The sequence below is a fragment of the Bombina bombina genome, chromosome 3, assembly GCF_027579735.1.
Source record: "Bombina bombina isolate aBomBom1 chromosome 3, aBomBom1.pri, whole genome shotgun sequence".
Lineage (NCBI taxonomy): Eukaryota > Metazoa > Chordata > Amphibia > Anura > Bombinatoridae > Bombina > Bombina bombina.
This window is the reverse complement of record NC_069501.1, coordinates 1,094,760,447-1,094,783,485: the sequence shown is the minus strand read 5'-3', so window position 1 is coordinate 1,094,783,485 and position 23,039 is coordinate 1,094,760,447. Positions and strand designations below refer to the sequence as shown.

General features: G+C 36.5%; 1 protein-coding gene across 1 annotated transcript in view; it reads right to left on the bottom strand.

Annotated features, from left to right (window-relative positions):
- The window catches only part of TRPC4 (transient receptor potential cation channel subfamily C member 4), a 424,617-nt gene that overhangs the window by 81,438 nt on the left and 320,140 nt on the right, over positions 1-23,039 (bottom strand). The window contains exons 6-9 of the mRNA XM_053708416.1: positions 18,887-19,082; positions 14,692-14,886; positions 12,549-12,590; positions 11,405-11,494 (exon numbers count right to left, since the gene is read on the bottom strand). Of these exons, the coding sequence (XP_053564391.1) occupies positions 11,405-11,494; positions 12,549-12,590; positions 14,692-14,886; positions 18,887-19,082 (523 nt within the window). The remainder of the gene's footprint in view (positions 1-11,404; positions 11,495-12,548; positions 12,591-14,691; positions 14,887-18,886; positions 19,083-23,039) is intronic.

The window sequence follows — 23,039 nt, the reverse complement described above, 5'->3', positions numbered from 1 at the left end:
TACATTGTAGGTGATGTGCGAAGAAGGTGTCTGAAGATATGAGACAGCTGGACAGCAGCCTCCAGAGAAAATTACGGCTCACTCCACTAGGGCCGTCCCTTCCTCTTGGGCCTTTAAAAATTATGCTTCTATGGACCAGATTTGCAAGGCTGACATTTAGTCATCATTGCATACTTTTTCAAAATTTTCCAAATTTTATGTTTTTGCCTCAGCTGAGGCTTCTTTTGAAAGAAAAGTTCTTCCGGTCGGATGTGCCTTCTGTTTACGTTTGTCTGTCTTATGTATTCCTCCTTCCATTCTGTGGACTCTAGTTTTCGTATTGGTTCCCACAAGTATTTTTTTTGCTGCCAAATGCGATTATATTAAAAAAATTGTAAACTTTTTCATTGTAAACTTTTTCAAAACCTTTGGGTTTCTCACTGAAATTATTTACACACAACTACTGCAGTTATACATTAAATGGCTGGGAAAGCTTCTCTAGACCCCTTGGTTCAGAAACAGCAGACATGCATGACTTTGCCATTGTTTTTGGCAATAAGAAGGCTACTAATTGCAGCTGTGCACCACACTTCTGAAATCCCTGGCAGTGAAGGGGTTAATCAGGTCATTTTTAAGGTTATTTTTAGCCGTAGTGTAGAGATTACCCTCCCCCTTGATCCCTACCTGATCTATCCTAAACCGCTCTCTTCTTTCCCTCACTCACACTGGTCACCACCATCTTACATACTGGCAGCCAGTCTGTCAGTATATAGTTTAGGGATAATATTTAAAAAAAATTCTGTAGTGTAGGGAACCCTCATCAAACACCCGCCTCCCTGATCCCCCATAAACAGCTCTCAAATCCTCTCACTAGGTGCTGCTATCTTAGGTACTGGCAAATATCTTCCAGTACCTAGTTTTAGTTGTTTTTTTACAAAAACATGTTTTTGTAGTGTAGTGATCCCTTCCTCACCCCCAATTCAATTGCTCAAAGTATCTCTATCCTCAACCCTTTCCACAGTGTAGGGAACCCATCCCTCCCCTCCCTCACTAAACATTTTTTTTCATAGGTGTCACTGTCTGCATCAGCGATCTGCCTTCATATGGTAAAGGCAGCATGACAGCCTGGCTATGCTTAGCATAGGACCCTGTGACATAGTAACTACATCCAATAGCCACAATTGTTTAAATGCTTAGTTATGTGTAGTAAATCAGTTTTGACATCACAACTACCTTGCCACATATCCAACGCTAATAGGATTAGATAAGAAACAGAAATGCAATGCAAGATTTTACTAAGAAAATGACAGTGACAATCCTTTTCTACTACAGTAACAGGTCTGAGTTTGCTCCTCCAAATAAGGAAAGTGGTGGGGAAAGTTGGACCATTGAGAAACAACTGCAGCAAACAAAGTGAAAAGTTTCACACTCAGACAATGGTCTTGTAATTACAAGATGTTTTATTCCCACATGTCTGGATAATTTAATTATCTAATATTTTGTGTGACTGCTATACTATCTGTAGAATAATGAGTTTTATAAAGTCATCATAATAATAATCTTATCTAGAATTCCTAACTTTCTCTTCCACAGAAGTACAGCTGCAGTTGGATAGTAGCTTAAACTTAAAGTAATAGCTAGTGCTACTGCTACCAACTAACAGCACCACAAAACAAGATGTTGTGTTGTTTTTATTTAATTTGTTAATGTATTTATTTTTGATTGGATCAAGATCATCAAGAACAAAGTGAAGCTTACATACTTATTGGCCTACACAGAAATCAATAATTTGACCAGAACAGTGGCATATCACTATTTAATAGTGTAAAACAACTGTGAGTCTGAATTCTTCTCACTTGCTGAAAAGCCTTTTTTGAACTATATAAATAAATTCAAATAAAGTTTGTGTTGAATGCATGTATTTGTTTATTTGTTAAAGACGGCCCTATTTTTGCATTTTGAAACTAATGCAAAGAATTTATATTAACAAATTTCAACTCAATATTTGGCCACTTTTCAACAAATGATTAGAACAATTCACCAGACAATATACCAGTGAGATTTCAGAAATACTTTCTTCCTTAGTGTTGTATTCTGCTGTGCCTGTTAGATTTGTCATGTACTTTATGCTCCTTTTTCTCATCTCTATTACTGAAATATTTTGCAACCTTTATTCTCTGCTTCAAAAATAACTGATTATAATTCCTCAGGAGAGAACTTGGTTCACTCACTGACCTATATTTGTAACCAACATTTAGATCCAAATTAATTGCAAAACTAGAACCCCTACTTGCCCTCACTTAAAGTAATCTTTTTTATGTAATTTACTTTAACTTCACTGGCTCATCTATACCCTGTTTGAAATATTTTAAAAGCAAAATCACTCCAGCAAACCTCCAAAAAAGGTTTCCAAAAACCTTTTTCGGCAGTACTTGCCATTTTTAATAATCCATCACAGACAATAGAATGCTTTGCTTCAAAGCTATTACATCAAAATCTATCTATCTATAATTAGGGCTGCTATCATTCATCCACTCATCCCGCAAGGTTTTGTAGACGTACTCAAGAGTATTTACTGGACCATTAGTTTGTCTCTTCTTGATTAGTATGCCTAAGAATTTGATTTGTTAAATATAAAAGGCCAGATTACGAGTGGAGCGCTATTTTAACGTGTGTTTGTTAAGGGGAAAATTTCCCATTTACAGACATACGTTAAATAACCAGCCATTACAAGTGGCTGTTTAATGTGACCATGAGCTTACGTTTTCAGTTTGCGCTAAGCGCAATTAACTAGAGGTTAGACATCTGGTTAAATATAAAAAAATGCCCCAATTGCCCCAAAATAAAGTGGACAGTACATTTACAATAAAGATGAGCAATTTTATATAAAAAAACCTGTGCAAAGCAGTTATAAGGGGTTAATGTTAGGGAATGTGGGAGCGCCTTTACATGGAGATCAATTTGGGACTGTGTTTTCATTATAAATATATAAGTACATACATATATATTTATGAGTTAATATGTGTATATACACATATAAACACATAAATATATATGTATATAAGGAGATACATATATATTTATTTATTGCTGCCCAACGCTGCACGATTTGCTCCCTGCACTGCGCTAGGTGGTTTGCCGTGGCTGCAGGCATGAAAACGATTCTCGCATTGGAGCCTATAGAAGCATGCTCTTGTGAGCACTGGCTTCCAGGCAATGAAAACTTGAGGTCGCATTCGCATTGCACTGCACCTGTAATACCAGCAGACAATTCAGTGTGCTGGTATTACTGAGTGCAAATAGCATGCTTGCGTAAGCGTGATATTGCGCTCCACTCCTAATCTAGCCCAAAGTGTTTAACAGCAAACACCTTGTACACAAAGTTAAAGGAGAACTGAAATATATTATACTATACTTATATACTATAGAGTCAGTTTATCAAATCAGGAATAAGTTCGACCTCCAAGAGAATGTACTCTCTAGGCCATATTCCATCTTATTCTTGTTGAGATTGATGCAATAGAGTGAGCAGATCCCAGGAACAAAAAATAATTAGGGCTGCTATCATTCATACACTCATCCCGTAAGGTTTTGTAGACGTACTCAAGAGTATTTACTGGACCATTAGTTTGTCTCTTCTTGATTAGTATGCCTAAGAATTTGATTTGTTAAATATAAAAGGCCAGATTACGAGTGGAGCGCTATTTTAACGTGTGTTTGTTAAGGGGAAAATTTCCCATTTACAGACATACGTTAAATAACCAGCCATTACAAGTGGCTGTTTAATGTGACCATGAGCTTACGTTTTCAGTTTGCGCTAAGCGCAATTAACTAGAGGTTAGACATCTGGTTAAATATAAAAAAATGCCCCAATTGCCCCAAAATAAAGTGGACAGTACATTTACAATAAAGATGAGCAATTTTATATAAAAAAACCTGTGCAAAGCAGTTATAAGGGGTTAATGTTAGGGAATGTGGGAGCGCCTTTACATGGAGATCAATTTGGGACTGTGTTTTCATTATAAATATATAAGTACATACATATATATTTATGAGTTAATATGTGTATATACACATATAAACACATAAATATATATGTATATAAGGAGATACATATATATTTATTTATTGCTGCCCAACGCTGCACGATTTGCTCCCTGCACTGCGCTAGGTGGTTTGCCGTGGCTGCAGGCATGAAAATGATTCTCGCATTGGAGCCTATAGAAGCATGCTCTTGTGAGCACTGGCTTCCAGGCAATGAAAACTTGAGGTCGCATTCGCATTGCACTGCACCTGTAATACCAGCAGACAATTCAGTGTGCTGGTATTACTGAGTGCAAATAGCATGCTTGCGTAAGCGTGATATTGCGCTCCACTCCTAATCTAGCCCAAAGTGTTTAACAGCAAACACCTTGTACACAAAGTTAAAGGAGAACTGAAATATATTATACTATACTTATATACTATAGAGTCAGTTTATCAAATCAGGAATAAGTTCGACCTCCAAGAGAATGTACTCTCTAGGCCATATTCCATCTTATTCTTGTTGAGATTGATGCAATAGAGTGAGCAGATCCCAGGAACAAAAAATTGCTCAGCTGAATTGTCTTACACAAGTACAAAAGACAAACCATTCAGTTTCACCCACAACTTCCATCTTAAATTATTAAATGTGTGTTGATATCTCATCAATCTTCTGAGCTATTGGCTACAATTGACTCCTTTCTAAAAACATTGACATATATATGTTTATATACAGTATATGCTCATTACATATGAATGTTAAACCTATTTAATATTCTTATTCTTATTATCATTATTAGGATTGATGATTATGTGTTCTCATTGGCTGCTGGTATTTAAGATTGCAAGGGCAGGGCTTGATAGTCATTCCGGACGAACGAGTCCAGGTTGCCTGAAGTCCATAACTTCTGATACTCCAAAGTAAAAAAAAGCAACAACAAAAAAAACATTAAAGATCTACATTTATTACATTTCTGATCCTTGAAAATATTCCTCTGATGTGCTTTGCAGTCCATTCTGCAGGTTTATAAAGTGATTTAAAGGGTCATAAATGTTTGTTTCTAGTGTTTTTAAACATTGGAATACCAAAGGAAGTGTAGTTTTAACTTGCTCTAATATCCTCATATGTTGGGCATATTTATATCAATCAACTGATAAAAAGCAGAATTTAGACTCTAGCACCCTGTTAATTGTAAAGCAGTTTTTTCCCCATCCATAGGCCTAGATTTGGAGTTCGGCGGTAGCCGTCAAAACCAGCGTTAGAGGCTCCTAACGCTGGTTTTGGCCGCCCGCTGGTATTTGGAGTCAGTGATTAAAGGGTCTAACGCTCACTTTTCAGCCGCGACTTTTCCATACCGCAGATCCCCCTACGCCATTTGCGTAGCCTATCTTTTCAATGGGATCTTTCTAACGCTGGTATTTAGAGTCGTTTCTGAAGTGAGCGTTAGAGCTCTAACGACAAAATTCCAGCCGCCTGAAAATAGCAGGAGTTAAGAGCTTTCTGGCTAACGCCGGTTTATAAAGCTCTTAACTACTGTACCCTAAAGTACACTAACACCCATAAACTACCTATGTACCCCTAAACCGAGCTCCCCCCACACCGCCGCCACTCGATTAAAATTTTTAACCCCTAATCTGCCGACCGCCACCTACGTTATATTTATGTACCCCTAATCTGCTGCCCCTAACCCCGCCGACCCCTGTATTACATTTATTAACCCCTAACTTGCCCCCCACAACGTCGCCGCCAGCTACTTAAAATAATTAACCCCTAATCTTCCGACCGCAAATCGCCGCCACCTACGTTATCCCTATGTACCCCTAATCTGCTGCCCCTAACATCGCCGACCCCTATATTATATTTATTAACCCCTAATCTGCCCCCCTCAACGTCGCCGACACCTGCCTACACTTATTAACCCCTAATCTGCCGAGCGGACCTGAGCGCTACTATAATAAAGTTATTAACCCCTAACCCGCCTCACTAACCCTATCATAAATAGTATTAACCCCTAATCTGCCCTCCCTAACATCGCCGACACCTACCTTCAATTATTAACCCCTAATCTGCCGACCGGAGCTCACCGCTATTCTAATAAATGTATTAACCCCTAAAGCTAAGTCTAACCCTAACACTAACACCCCCCTAAGTTAAATATAATTTAAATCTAACGAAATAAATTAACTCTTATTAAATAAATGATTCCTATTTAAAGCTAAATACTTACCTGTAAAATAAATCCTAATATAGCTACAATATAAATTATAATTATATTATAGCTATTTTAGGATTAATATTTATTTTACAGGCAACTTTGTTATTATTTTAACCAGGTACAATAGCTATTAAATAGTTAAGAACTATTTAATAGTTACCTAGTTAAAATAATAACAAATTTACCTGTAAAATAAATCCTAACCTAAGTTATAATTAAACCTAACACTACCCTATCAATAAAATAATTAAATAAACTACCTACAATTACCTACAATTAACCTAACACTACACTATCAATAAATTAATTAAACACAATTCCTACAAATAAATACAATTAAATAAACTAGCTAAAGTACAAAAAATAAAAAAGATCTAAGTTACAGAAAATAAAAAAATATTTACAAACATAATAAAAATATTACAACAATTTTAAACTAATTACACCTACTCTAAGCCCCCTAATAAAATAACAAAGCCCCCCAAAATAAAAAATTCCCTACCCTATTCTAAATTAAAAAAGTTACAAGCTCTTTTACCTTACCAGCCCTGAACAGGGCCCTTTGCGGGGCATGCCCCAAGAATTTCAGCTCTTTTGCCTGTAAAAAAAACACATACAATACCCCCCCCCAACATTACAACCCACCACCCACATACCCCTAATCTAACCCAAACCCCCCTTAAATAAACCTAACACTAAGCCCCTGAAGATCTTCCTACCTTGTCTTCACCATACCAGGTTCACCGATCCGTCCTGAAGAGCTCCTCCGATGTCCTGATCCAAGCCCAAGCGGGGGCTGAAGAGGTCCATGATCCGGTCAAAGTCTTCATCCAAGCGGGGCAGAAGAGGATCTTCCATCCGATTGAAGTCATCATCCAGGCGGCATCTTCGATCTTCTTCCATCCGGAGCGAAGCGGCAGGATCCTGAAGACATCCAGCGCGGAACATCCATCCGGACCGACGACTGAACGACGAATGACTGTTCCTTTAAGGGACGTCATCCAAGATGGCGTCCCTCGAATTCCGATTGGCTGATAGGATTCTATCAGCCAATCGGAATTAAGGTAGGAATTTTCTGATTGGCTGATGGAATCAGCCAATCAGAATCTAGTTCAATCCGATTGGCCGATCCAATCAGCCAATCAGATTGAGCTCGCATTCTATTGGCTGATCGGAACAGCCAATAGAATGCGAGCTCAATCTGATTGGCTGATTGGATCAGCCAATCGGATTGAACTTGATTCTGATTGGCTGATTCCATCAGCCAATCAGAAAATTCCTACCTTAATTCCGATTGGCTGATAGAATCCTATCAGCCAATCGGAATTCGAGGGACGCCATCTTGGATGACGTCCCTTAAAGGAACAGTCATTCGTCGTTCAGTCGTCGGTCCGGATGGATGTTCCGCGCTGGATGTCTTCAGGATCCTGCCGCTTCGCTCCGGATGGAAGAAGATCGAAGATGCCGCCTGGATGATGACTTCAATCGGATGGAAGATCCTCTTCTGCCCCGCTTGGATGAAGACTTTGACCGGATCATGGACCTCTTCAGCCCCCGCTTGGGCTTGGATCAGGACATCGGAGGAGCTCTTCAGGACGGATCGGTGAACCTGGTATGGTGAAGACAAGGTAGGAAGATCTTCAGGGGCTTAGTGTTAGGTTTATTTAAGGGGGGTTTGGGTTAGATTAGGGGTATGTGGGTGGTGGGTTGTAATGTTGGGGGGGGGTATTGTATGTGTTTTTTTTACAGGCAAAAGAGCTGAAATTCTTGGGGCATGCCCCGCAAAGGGCCCTGTTCAGGGCTGGTAAGGTAAAAGAGCTTGTAACTTTTTTAATTTAGAATAGGGTAGGGAATTTTTTATTTTGGGGGGCTTTGTTATTTTATTAGGGGGCTTAGAGTAGGTGTAATTAGTTTAAAATTGTTGTAATATTTTTATTATGTTTGTAAATATTTTTTTATTTTCTGTAACTTAGATCTTTTTTATTTTTTGTACTTTAGCTAGTTTATTTAATTGTATTTATTTGTAGGAATTGTGTTTAATTAATTTATTGATAGTGTAGTGTTAGGTTAATTGTAGGTAATTGTAGGTAGTTTATTTAATTATTTTATTGATAGGGTAGTGTTAGGTTTAATTATAACTTAGGTTAGGACTTATTTTACAGGTAATTTTGTTATTATTTTAACTAGGTAACTATTAAATAGTTCTTAACTATTTAATAGCTATTGTACCTGGTTAAAATAATAACAAAGTTGCCTGTAAAATAAATATTAATCCTAAAATAGCTATAATATAATTATAATTTATATTGTAGCTATATTAGGATGTATTTTACAGGTAAGTATTTAGCTTTAAATAGGAATCATTTATTTAATAAGAGTTAATTTATTTCGTTAGATAAAAATTATATTTAACTTAGGGGGGTGTTAGTGTTAGGGTTAGACTTAGCTTTAGGGGTTAATACATTTATTAGAATAGCGGTGAGCTCCGGTCGGCAGATTAGGGGTTAATAATTGAAGTTAGGTGTCGGCGATGTTAGGGAGGGCAGATTAGGGGTTAATACTATTTATGATAGGGTTAGTGAGGCGGATTAGGGGTTAATAACTTTATTATAGTAGCGCTCAGGTCCGCTCGGCAGATTAGGGGTTAATAAGTGTAGGCAGGTGTCGGCGACGTTGAGGGGGGCAGATTAGGGGTTAATAAATATAATATAGGGGTTGGCGATGTTAGGGCAGCAGATTAGGGGTACATAGGGATAACGTAGGTTGCGGCGGTTTACGGAGCGGCAGATTAGGGGTTTAAAAAAATATGCAGGGGTCAGCAATAGCGGGGGCGGCAGATTAGGGGTTAATAAGTGTAAGGCTAGGGGTGTTTAGACTCGGGGTACTTGTTAGAGTGTTAGGTGCAGACGTAGGAAGTGTTTCCCCATAGGAAACAATGGGGCTGCGTTAGGAGCTGAACGCTGCTTTTTTGCAGGTGTTAGGTTTTTTTTAAGCTCAAACAGCCCCATTGTTTCCTATGGGGGAATCGTGCACGAGCACGTTTTTGAGGCCGGCCGCGTCCGTAAGCAACTCTGGTATCGAGAGTTGCATTTGCGGTAAAAATGCTCTACGCTCCTTTTTTGGAGCCTAACGCAGCATTTGTTTGAACTCTCGATACCAGAGTTAAATTTATGGTGCGGCCAGAAAAAAGCCCGCGGAGCGTTAGCAGCCCATTTACCGCCGAACTCCAAATCTAGGCCATAGTGTGCAATAATCCAGAGCCACCTTCTGGCTCTTTGCAGACTTGTTTGCACGAGGTCTGGCAAGCAAGAACATTGTTTAGAATCCTCACAAGTACTTTATTTGTACAGAGCTATTGCAACAACAATAAGGTGAGTTGCTTCTATAGATTGATCGCAGTATATTTGTAGAAGAAAAAGAGATGCAAGTCTGATAAACCTTTCTATCTCTGTCTGTGTATCCAACCTTATATGTGATGAAAGGGATTGCTTTTCCTGTTGCTAGCATGCACACTAGTACATTTAGAAAAAAAAAGGTTGTCTTACTGCCACGCAACTGAAAAATTCTCAAAACTGAGAAACTGATATAACAATGGATAGACATTTTGGGCTCCATTTATCAAATGTCAAGTGGACATGATTCGCTGTAGCTAGCAGGGGATCAGGATGATTTAAATTTGCCACCTAAAAGGTGGCGGACAGGATTAGGAGCAACGTTCTTATGACTGCTGCTTCTTAATTTTCGTTTCAGGCGAGCCTGAAATTAAGGACTCCAAAGCAGTATCCGTTGCTTGATAAATGGAACCCAAAAGGTAATCGTATGTCATTCTGGACACTTTAGTGTTCAGTTGTAACAATTTTGTTTGATACAACGGAACAGTATACAGAGATTTAATATTTCATTATTATCAATTATACTTATTTTTTATGATACTGTAAAATGTCATGGTTTGCTAACTGTATCACATATGGATATCTAGAAATTGTGGGTCCAAAGAGAGACAAAGGGAACAGCATACAGCGGTAAGCACCAATGTTATTATTTACCGAGGTGCCGGCTAAGCTATTCGTTTTTAACCATAGCATCCAATACCTGGAATTGATCACAAGGCATTCTGACTAATAATAGAATAATAAAAACAGCCAATACTGGTGTTGGAAAACCATTCATATCATTGGGCGGTCTGAGCTGTGGTGGCACGATAGAACAAAACATAAGGGTTATTTATTTGAAAAATGTATTGGATGTGTGTAATATTTTCTTCCAGTTCAATCACCATAAACTTATTTTACACCATACGTTCCAGACTATTTTACAAAACTCACATAGGTATTTTAATAAAATCTCCTTATTGTATATATTTTGTTCTAAACTACAAATTAATATATCACAAAGTGAATACTTGATCTAGACAAACATAAGCATAATTACTACGTTTGCTTGTAATTATAAAATAATTTTCTATTATCATAGCATTATACAATTACTCAAAAATTAATAACCAGGGACACATAGTCATTTATTAGCAAACAGATTTGCTGATGCTAACAATAATCTAATGGCATAGTATTTTTGTTGAACATTACTAGTTTAACTAATGTTAGATGAATTACATTTCCACCTATAATTTATGACTAGTTGAATGGAGTAGTATTTTATACTCTTGCTACATGATAAAATATCCAGTTCAGAATGCAAACTAAACAACGTTCATTATCTATGTAAAAATTCAGAGCACAGGATTTCTCTTGTTGTGGGATTATTACAAAACCCACTGTTGTTCTCATTAAAATATACATGGTAAAATATGTTTCCGTCATTTGTAAAAACTAATTTCTGGTACCAAGTGAACTTGTTTTGTAGTTTTTTTCATCTTGACTCAGTCTGATGCTTCAATTTCAAAAACCTATTTGCTAAATATCCTATCAAGTCACTCAATACCATATTTTTGACTTATCTTTGATTTTAACATTACTGCAGAATTTGTCTTGGATTATAAAACAATATATGAATATTAAAAGGGGAATAACTGGATTAATGATAGTTAGCATTTAAATTATGACATATTGAAAATGTTTCAATACAAATGCACATCAGATTTTCACAAGGATTTTTAAAGTGCCTGAGCCCAGTGGGTACATTTTTTTTTAACATTTATAAAAAAGTTTTCTTACAATCAACCATACCTTAAAATTCTCTTCTGTTAATCCTTCTTCTGTTTTAGCATCCCTGATCATAGCAGCAACATATCGCTTTACCAGATTCCTCATAACCTCCTGCAAATAGTAATACATATTGAGTTTATCGTGCTTAGACCTTAGTATCAATAGATGTAGATAGCACTTGATTACTACTACACACAAAAACCACGAAGAAACTGACATTTAGGAAAGAACAGTAATACTTTTAACTCTATGAAAAGGTCTGTGGCTATCTGAGCCTCATCATAGAAACTAAAATGTTCAACTCTCCAAAAATGATTTAAAATATACTTTAACAGGATTCTCTCTCTCAATTTTTACATATTTAAAAATACAGCAAATCTTAGCAACTATCCTAAAGATATACTTTAAATTTATGATAGAAAAAACCCCTACATATATGTGATAAAGGTTTAAAAGGGTATTCTGATGCAAAAATGATATGTTCTAAATTATTTTTGTATTACTGGCATGTGTGTAACCCACATAGCTCCTGCAAACATAGCTGTGACTGACAGCTGAAAGTGAGTTCTGTTCCTGATGTTCTCACTGACAGTGTTCTATTCATGAACTGCAATGCATCTGCATCTTGAGTGGAACTTTGCCTATGTTTTTAAACTTTTTTGTGGGTGTTAAACATATATCAAACTAGCAATTTTATACTGTACATTTAATTATAAATGCATGTAATATTGTTCTTGTTTCTATCTATCCTCTGTCTGTCTTTCTCTCTCTCTGTCAATCAGCCTCTGTATATCCTTCTATCTATCTATCTATCTATCTATCTATCTATCTATCTATCTATCTATCTATTTATCTATCATCTATCTATCTATCTATCTATCTATCATCTATCTATCTATCTATCTATCTATCTATCTATCTATCTATCTATCTATCTATCTATCTATCAGTCTGTCTGTATCTGTCTATCTTTCTATCTATATATCATCTATCTCTCTTTACATCTATCTATATATCTATCTATCTATCTATCTATTTATCTATCTATCTGTCTATATATCCAAAAACATCAATGTATATATCCTATTTTTCTGTATTCCTAATTTTCCAATTATCTATTACATTTTAGGTAATGATTAACAAATCCTTTATGTACAGTAATTACCTGATATTGATTATGTCTTCTAAAATTGTCAGCTGCTCTCCTCTGAAAGCCGTACAAAAAAATGACAAAATATATACATAAGAAAAATGATAACTCCTATTTGAGCATAATACCGTACAGTCAAAATATTATATTATACTATCAAAGTATTTAGTAATCATCCAGTACTGATTTAGCAACATCTTAGCAAGTATAATATAATTAATTCAACTTAAAGGGACAGTCAACACCAGAATTTTTGTTGTTTAAAAAGATAGATAATCCCTTTATTACCCATTCCCCAGTTTTGCATAACCAACACAGGTATAATAATACATGCTTTACCTCTGTAATTAACTTGTATCTAAGCTTCTGCAGGCTGCCCCCTTATTTCAGTTCTTTTGAAAGACCTGCATTTTAGCCAATCAGTGCTCCCTCCTCAGTAATATCACGTGCTTGAGCTCAATGTTATCTATATGAAACACATGAACTAGCGCCCTCTAGTGGTGAAAAACAATTCAGAGGCGGCCTTCAAGGTCTAAGAAATTAGCATATGAACCTCCTAGGTTTAGCTTTCAACTAAGAATACCAAGAGAACAAAGCAAATTTGGTGATAAAAGTAAATTGGAAAGTTGTTTAAAATGTCCTATTTGAATCATGAAAGGTTTTTTTTTTTGGACTTCACTGTCCCTTTAAAACAAGCACACAAAAAACAAATAGTGGTAAATTAAGATAACGATCGTTTTGCAAATGAATGCAAACTAAGAACAATCATTTTGGTTATTTGAATTATTTATATTCAGTTCATTGATTCATTCATTAGTATTGTGTATGCTCTTATGTATATTTTTTGCTTTTTGGTCACATAATCTAAACACTGTAAACATTGTCTCCCTGGTATATCTGGTGTATATTGGCACACGTATTTAGCAACATGTACGAGGGTTGTGTAAGTTCTCAGTGTAGGTGGAAAACACTGTAGGTGGACAACGTAAATGATTGTCACTATGTCCTATTTTATGCTGTAAGCATTTATTTAGGGTGTATCCTCTTTAAAGGGACGGTCTACACAATAATTGTTATTGGAGTAAATTAGAAAGTTGCTTAAAATTGAATGTTTTATATGAATCATGAACGTTTAATTTTGACTTGACTATTCCTTTTAACTGCTTATTTGAATATGTGAATAAAAACATTGTATCAACTTTTTATACCATTTTAACAGTGCTTTTTCTCTGTTCACTTTATCAAACAGTATAAATATTTATTTTTTGATAGATGAAGACCTGCTAATATCTAAATTGGAACAAGTATTGTTGTAATGTTGGTAATATACACTCAATGCAGATTCATAAGTCATAGACTAGCATTTATAAACAAGCATTCATTATATTATATAATTTTACCAATGTAAAATGTATCAATTTATTTATTTTTGTTTTTACAAATTATTTGTCATATATATCAGTAACAAGAGTGTAAATGATTTGACAAATGTTTAGTAAATATTAAATATTCATTCATTTTTGCAAATGGATGTCAAAGTTCCTTTCATTGTATATTAGGTATATAAATAATTACATTTGAGTGTTGAGCTTTGTAGACTTCAATGAGAATTAATGGAAATCCACATTTAAACCTAATATGCAAATAGCACATGATGTTGTAATGTTATTATTAGATATGCAAATAAGAACATTTATACTACAAATGTTTGCAATTGTCAGGATAAATGCCAAAAGGAACCTTTGGCTTATCATTAAAATGTCAAAATTAGACATTCAATAATCCATAGAACTCTTTAATTCTGTAATAGATGTCAAAATGAAAAATGCAGATAACCAAAAGTTCCCATACATTAGAAATATATTATGCAATAAATAATTTATTAAAATTGCATAACTTTTACATGAAAATGGTTTTAATGGTAAAAGACATTCCTATGAATACAGATGATGATTTTAAGAACACATCAAAGTAATGTATTTTAGCTTTTGGCTATCTACTGAAAGAGAGTGGGCCTAAAGGATGGGGATAAAGAATGCATGATATGTATGTCACTAGTTTAACTTTGAAGACAAAACTTTAAAGTGAATGGGTTTTTTTTAATAAGAAGGATCATAAATGTACAACTGAACTGAATGTTATTTTTGACACAACTTACCCCTATTGCACCAAAGGTTTCTGGTTTTCTTTTAATTTCCTTCTTACATACTTGTCTCTTTATCCACACAAAGAAATACCATAAAGACTTTGGGCTTGGAATTATATTAAAGGGGGTAGGAAGTGTCCCTCCTTCTTCAAAGTAACTCATCCAGAGCTTTGTCCTGGCAAATTTCCATTCAATGTCTGCATGATCCTAATAAGAAATTACATGATGATTTAAATTAAAAAAAGAAAAAAAACACACATGTAGGTTAAAATTATTTGTGTTATTCGGAGAGAAGAGGTCTTGGGGGAAGAAGAAGGCTTATGAAAAATGGTAGACATTGAAGACTTGTTCACCTGTATACTACAAGTTTCTGGGAGGGAGAAGTTGAAAGTGGTTGTTTTCTTTAATGCATAAAATGAAGGACACTTGGCTTACAAACAAAAGGACTCATGGGTCCTAGCAAGCTATTACTATCGATGGGAGATATAAATACTCTATAGCCTATCTTCACCTATACTTAGGTAATTTCATAATGGTATCATTTTGTTGTACTTGTTGTCAATTTATCTTTCAATAAAAATGATATTGAAAAAATAAATCACTGATCTGTATATGGTACGGGCAGCTAAAAGAAATCACTGATCTGCATGTGGGGGGTAGTTTTCAGTATTATTAATTACAAAAAAGGGGTTAAATAACTAATCTGTATTTGTTCTTGACAGCTGAGAAAATACACTTATCTGTATGAATGACAGATGGGAGACACATATCAATAATCAGTATTATATGCAACAGAAGGGGGAAATAACTAATCTGTATATGTTACTGAAAGGGAGAGGGTGAAATCACTGATCTACATGTTTTACTTGTGGCTAGGGAGTAAAATTACAGTTATACATGTGTTATAGGCATGTAGAGGCCACATCATGGCATTAAGCCTCATATTAATGGAAAATATAATCCTATTATATAAAAGGCCAAGTGTGTTTGTCCGAAGCTGTCATGCGCAGTAGAACTGTGCGAGGAAAAACACACCTGGCCTTCAAGAAGACTGACCTGGCTGGCATCTGGGACAACCGTGTGTGATGGGGCGGGGCTGACCGGGCATGACGTGGGTGGGGCCCGGGTGGGGTCGGGCATTGCGTGGCGGGGCTGGGTGGGGTCGTAGCCGTGTGTGACGTGGACGGGGCCGGGCGTAGCATGGGCGGGGCCAGGTGGATGTCAGAGAGCTCAAAAAAACAGGGGGAATAGAGAGAGAGAGCTCAAAAAAAGAGTGGGGGTAGAGAGAGAGCTCAAAAAAAGAGGGGGGATAGAGGTAGCAAAAGAGGGGGGATAGAGAGAGCAAAAGTGAGGGAGAGAGACAGCAAAGAGATGGGGGAGGGAGAGCAAAAGAAAGGGGAGAGAGCAAAAGAGGGGAGATAGAGAGAGCAAAAGAGAGACAGCAAAAGAGAGGGGGGAGAAAAGGGAGAGAGAACAAAAGAGAGGGGAGAGAGAGAGCAAAAGAGGGGAGAGAAAGAGAGCAAAAAAAAGGGGGTGAGAGAGGGAGGAGAGAGAGTGCAAAAGAGATGGGAGAGAGAGAGCAAAAGAGAAGGGGGAGAAAGAGAGCAAAAGAGAGAGAGAGAGCACAAAAGACAGGGGAGAGAGAGCACAAAAGAGAGGGGGGAAAGAGAGGAGAGAGACAGAGAGGGAGAGCAAAAGAGAGGGGAGAGAGAGAGCAAAAGAGAGGGTAAGAGAGAGCATAAGAGAGGGGGGAGAGAGAGCAAAAGAGAGGGGGAGAGAGACAGCAAAAGATAGGGGGGAAGAGAGCAAAATAAAGGGGAGAGAGAGAGCAAAATAGGGGGGAGAGAGAGAGCAAAAGAGAGGGGGGAGAGGGAGAGAGAGCAAAAGAGGGGGGATAGAGAGAGCAAAAAAGGGGGATAGAGAGAGCAAAAGACAGGGAGAGAGACAGCAAAAGAGAGAGGGAGAGCAAAAGAAAGGGAGAGAGAGAGAGCAAAAGAAAGGGAGAGAGAGAAAGAGCAAAAGAGAAGGAGAGAGACAGCAAAAGAGAGGGGGAGAGAGAGCAAAAGAGAGGGGAGAGAGCACAAAAGAGAAGGGGGAAAGAGAGGGGAGATAGAGAGCAAAAGAGAGGGGGGAGATAGAGAGCAAAAGAGAGGGGGGAGAGAGAGAGCAAAAGTGAGGGGGGGGGGAGAGAGAGCATAAGAGAGGGGGTGAGAAAGATCAAAAGAGAGGGGGAGAAAAAGAGCAAAATAGAGGGGAAGAGAAAGAGCAAAAGCGAGGGGGAAAGAGACAGCAAAAAAGAGAGAGAGAGCAAAAGAGGGGGGATAGAGACAGCAAAAGACAGGGAGAGAGACAGCAAAAGACAGGGGGAGAGAGAGAGAGCAAAAGAGAGAGAGAAAAATGGCCCATGTACACAGGCTTTAGGACTAGGAAAATATAAATGCAAATTTTATTGGAAAATACAAGGCATTTATTTAGACTTGCAGCAAAATTCATGGGAATTTAAACTTTACCTCACATTGCAAGCCCAAGCTAGTTTAGACATTTATAAATGTACTATATTTCCCATGGGGCATTCTGCTGTTTTGAACAGATATATTTGTAGCTCATAGAATATGGGATAAGAAACGATAGAGTGTAAAGCTTCCTCTCATAACTGCCATTTAGTTTCCATTTTGGTTCAAAGAGCACTGCATTTTTCTGCGTATTTATGTTATTTGTGATTTTGTATGTAAATAAACATTAATAATATATTTTTTTAATTTAGATACAGAGATTGTAAAATGTTGTTGCTGGGTTCAATACTTGCATACACAAAAGTTGCTTATGTTTTATGCATATTAAATATTATGAAAAGGGCTATAGTCACTATAATCAAATTGTGGTTTTCCTCTCTTATTTATTTTATATATATTTTTATTGTGGCTTAATCTGTAAACATTTCAGTCGACAACATAAATAGAGGTATTTAGCTTAGAAAAAGATACAGACACTAAAGCCCCTCTTAGTTTAACTGATAACAAAATAACCCTAATGTTTGTGTAGATAGATAGATAGATAGATAGATAGATAGATAGATAGATAGATAGATAGATAGATAGATAGATAGATAGATAGATAGACAGACAGACAGACAGACAGACAGACAGACAGACAGGCAGGCAGACAGACAGACAGACAGACAGACAGACAGACAGACAGACAGACAGACAGACAGACAGACAGACAGACAGACAGACAGACAGACAGACAGATAGATAGATAGATAGATAGATAGATAGATAGATAGATAGATAGATAGATAGGCATTAGAAAAAGGACTAGTAAACAACTATACTCATATGTAGAGTACCCCCACCATATTGCATAATTGGCAGAATAACCAACATGCTGTGTGCCTCAGATCCTCAAATTACCCTATGTACAATGAAGAAATTATATAAGGAGATATACATTGGGTATATGCAGCTTTGTCTTTGCTGTAATTTCATAGTACACACATTCTACATAAAGGTTAGATGCAATTGCAGTAGATAAATGTCAGTAATTTGAAGGAAAAAAACCCAGGATAAATACAAGCCTTTTTGGCCTAGTTTCTATTGTAATTGTAAAATGGTGGTAAAATCAAGTATCTCCTTTAAAGTAGAAGGAGATGTTTTATGTTAAAATCCGTTTTCACATTTAAAAAAAGCAATGGAAACAGGCCTCAGTTTTTAGATAAAAAAAATCATGTTTATTATACTACAGTAAATCTATAAAATATCTACGTTACATGACATCTGAGTCAAAGCTGAAGCAAAAAGTTTAAAGAAAATATATTTTAAAAAGTGACTGAAGGCCACTTTCTAAGATTTGGTCAAGGCAGCCTTTAATTGCATTTTACCAGCCTTTAGAAAAATAGTCCTCATTATGTTAATATATTAATTATCCAAAAAATATTTTGCAAATATTCTGTATTCTGCATTCAAGCTACAATAAAAAGCTTAAAATAGGGGATTTATATTTATGCATGACTTCCGTGTTCCATGGTATTCCCACTTTTATGATAGAATGATCCTTTACATAAAAGCATAATAGGTACAACCTAAGCTATTTAATTTATTTCACCAAAAATATGAGATTGCACACATACACACCTATAGTAATTATTATTTTTTTATAATTCATATTAACTTGTTGTCAGTAAGAGGTTAGTTTATTAAATACTTACAGCAATTAGTTGATATGAGTTGTTCATCATAGCTATTAGCATATTTAGAAGAACCACCAAAGAGATAACATTATATGTCCCAAACATGGTGGCACCAACAAATTCTGTGAACTCGTGTTTTGGTTTTACATTTGTAACGTAAAGATTGATTAGTCCAAAAATAGACCAAAATAGTGATTGTAATGTTTCAAATAATCTGAAAAATAAACACAAATTAAATTAAAAATGAGCACAAGGTAATGAACACAATGATTTATGTGCAAGCAACAAAATCTAAGATATAGGACTAATGTGAGGAACGAGAGCTGCTTTTATGTAAAAACTCTTGCAGTATGTTCAACATGCTATATTTTCATTGCAATTAGTAGGCATCCTTCATGTTATATTGTTAAAAACACATTGGGTTAGATCTTATGCAAGGTGTTATTTTTAATGACAAAAGAAGCAGCAAACTGATGGCCCTGTTATCTACAGCAGAGGACCAGTCAAGTCATTCCAAAGTTGAGTGCTGCAGGAAATACAAAAAATGAATGACAGCTATTACTTTCTATTGGTGCTGCTAGAACATAAGAGCAACTGTGTTCTATGAATGTCACTATATTGTGTACAACAGCCCTATATTGTTTTAGGAAAATATAAAGGAAGTTCTACAATTGCAACTAGCAGTCATGCAACAGTTTATAGTAAAGAAAACTCAATTAAAAAGCAATAGCACTCCATATTGTGTTAAGATCCCCACCACAATAAAGGGAATCATCCTACTACATTTAACTCTACCTGCCATTGATCTTATCCCATCACTAAAATTAAAGCCCAAACATTAATGAACCCAACCACCAAAATGAACCCTAACCGGCATATGACCTGACCAAATACTACAATCAATCACTAAACACTGAGTCATTTTAAAAAGAAACCCTATCTAAGGACTTGATATTCAAAATTTCTCAGCATTGAAGAGAAATCACACAAAATCTTTGGGATTTTTTTTAGACCTCGTATTGTAATGCATAGCAACATAAACATTTCTCAAGATAAAATGTGTGTTTCTAAATTATTTTTTAAGGGCCTTGCAGTACTAATGAGACTTCATAGAATATCTTGCCTGAGCAGCGAAGTTTTGAATATCGGGCCCTACGTGTAATTAACTCTAAGGGGCCAATTTATCAAGGGCCGAATGGCCCCTGATGTCCCTGTTTCCGTGCAAACCTTCAGGCTTGCCGGATACAGCAGTTATGAAGCAGCGGTCTTAAGACCGCTGTTCCTTAACTGGTCTGCTGCCTCTGAGGCTGCGGACATCAAATTACTCGATTATATACGATAGAGTTGATTGACACCCCCTGTTAGCAGCCGCAAATCTGCAGGGGGCGGCATTGCACATGCAGTTCACCAGAACTGCTTGTGCAATGTTAAATGCAGACAGCGTATGCTGTCGGCATTCAGCGATGTCTGTCGAACATGATACGCTACAGCGTATCATGTCAGACAGACATTGATAAATCGGCCCCTAACTATGATCGTGATCCAGCAAAAATAATGTTCCCTATGGCAAATATCTCACACTACATCAACCCCATATCCTCTCCACCATTGCTAATCCCTTTCTATTTACCCATCTTAAAACCTACCACACTCCCACCTTTACTCCTGGAGAAACAAAAAAAACAAGGTGACCCATAAATATGTTTAATTTGCATTTTTTCTTGGTATCCTTTGTTGAAAAGCATAGCTAAGTAAGCTTAGTAGCAGCAATATACTACTAAGAGCTAGCTTGTGACTGGTGCTCCCAGTAGTGCATTGTTGCTCCAGAGCCTACCTGGGTATGCTTTAATCAAAGAATACTAAAAAAAAAAAAGCAAATGTGACTCTGGGGCCCATTTATCAAGCTCCGAATGGAGCTTGAGGGCTCGGGTTTCTGGCAAGCCTGCAGGCTCGCTAGAAACACCAGTTCTAAAGAACGCTGCTCCATAACCTGTCCGTCTGCTCTGAGGAGGCGGACATACATCGCCGCAATTCAATTGACACCACCCTGCTGGTGGCCGATTGGCCACAAATCTGCAGGGGGCGGCGTTGCACCAGCAGCTCACAAGACCTGCTGGTGCAATGCTGAATACAGAGAACGTATTGCTCTCCGTATTCAGTGAGGTCTGTCGGACCGGATCCGCAGTGTCGAATCAGGTCCAACAGACCTTTGTTAAATAGCGGCCAATAAGTAAATTGTAAAAATGTTTTAAAATAGTATACTCTGTCTGAACCATGAAAGAAAAACAAAATGTTTTAATATTGCTGCAAGCACAACTTATTTACCTAAGGGAAAATAGTGCAATAGTGGGTTTTTTAATTGGACTTTAAGTATGTTTGAAATAAACATTTAATAACATTTCTATTGAACACAGTTTCCCAGCAGAACCACGTTAGCCGCATGCAATAAAACTTGACATCACCAAAAGTGGTTGAAGAACCAGAATAATCAGACATGAGCATATCAGACTTACCTGCTGGGATTAGGGAATACAAGATACAAGAGAGCACAAATAAAGTTATTGCATAGCATGAGATAACTTTTCTTAAACTTATTTTTGTAATCAAAAGAATATTGCAAAAATGTTCCTAGTTCAAATTTGAAATGCGCTACTGTGCATTTCAATTTTCTTCTTTTATTTTAATTTCCAGGAAATCTTTTACTACAATACTAAGTGTATATGTGTCATGGAGCCGATCATCGGAGTTCCAATGCGGCTCCTGTAGCCGTCCTTTTTGTGGCCCTTAGCGCTGCTTTGCTAAGCAATGTAACAAGTATTCCTATGGTGACCCACTCTGATGACATCAGGCGTGATTTTTATTCTCTGCAAGTCGGATCTTCGGCACCCGTTTGTTTGGATTAATTTCTACCTCCTGGGTCTGCTGATGTTTTGCCATGAGTAAAACGGACCACTGCCTGCTTGACTATTGTTTTGGATTGCCCTTCTGCCTGCTCTAAAGATAAACTGACCGCAGCCTGCTTGACAACTGTTTTGGATATCTCTCTGAGCTTCCTACCTCCTCTCCAGTAATCTCTGCAGTGGTCATATACAGCTCTGTGAGTACTATTTTTTATATTTCTTTTTTGCTGCTTTAGAGGATCTTGCTCACTGTGCTAGCGTGTCCCTATATTCACTCTAACATTTGGGTCTAGTCCTAGACTGATCCTATAACACTGACAATATTACTGAGCAGTGAGAAGTAAAATAAATTGGCTTGTTGGCATATGCAATGTACACTATGCACTATAGGGAATAGGAGTTATTTAATTTGAAATAGCACACTTATGTTTGGTATCAATTGCATACCCTTGCTTGGAAATACTTGATTATCTTGTATAAGCTCATTGTTATCTTACTGAGAATGCTATATAGATGCTAATCTAAATAAAAATGTATTTGCAAATTTCATAGAACAAATTATGAATGATTTTTATGCAGCTATTTCAAGCTGCCCTTGATAAATATAATTTGCTGCTACGTTAGCTTTTTAAGCATAATCACTTATAAATTTCTAATTATAGACTTCATGAAATATCAAAGTAATTAGAACATTTTTTTCTCACCAAATTAAAAGCTCTGAACTTGTGAATGTAAGAGGACTTTTGAAAGCTGAAACTTCCTTAATAATTTAAGTTTAACTACTTCTAATCCTATAAAATGTTTCACATTAATTACATGTACAGTATTTTATTAGTACTATATTTATAAAAACAATGTATTGTACAAAATCTGTGTTTATAAGATATTTTATTATTAATGATCACAAAGCTGTTGGTGTCTTAATCGAAATATTATAATGATGCATTTATTTTAATATTAGCAAATTTTTACTAATCATGATTTCTCCCTGTTTATAGCCACGAGTTTGTCATTTATAAATGTCATTTGAGATCTGTCTTCCAATTTTAAGCAATACCAATCCATGAGAATTGCAACCAATTCAATTAGTTAAGACTAAATTATAAATGCAAAAGACAGAAAAAAAGAAAAAAGAATCAAGTTAAACACTAAAAAGAATTAAAAACAGGTGTTTCACAGGCTTTTTCACTGAGTTTTCAGAGACCATAATGGAAACAAATGATATGCGGCTAATAATAAAGTAAACATGGTGACTAATTGTGTAAAAATAG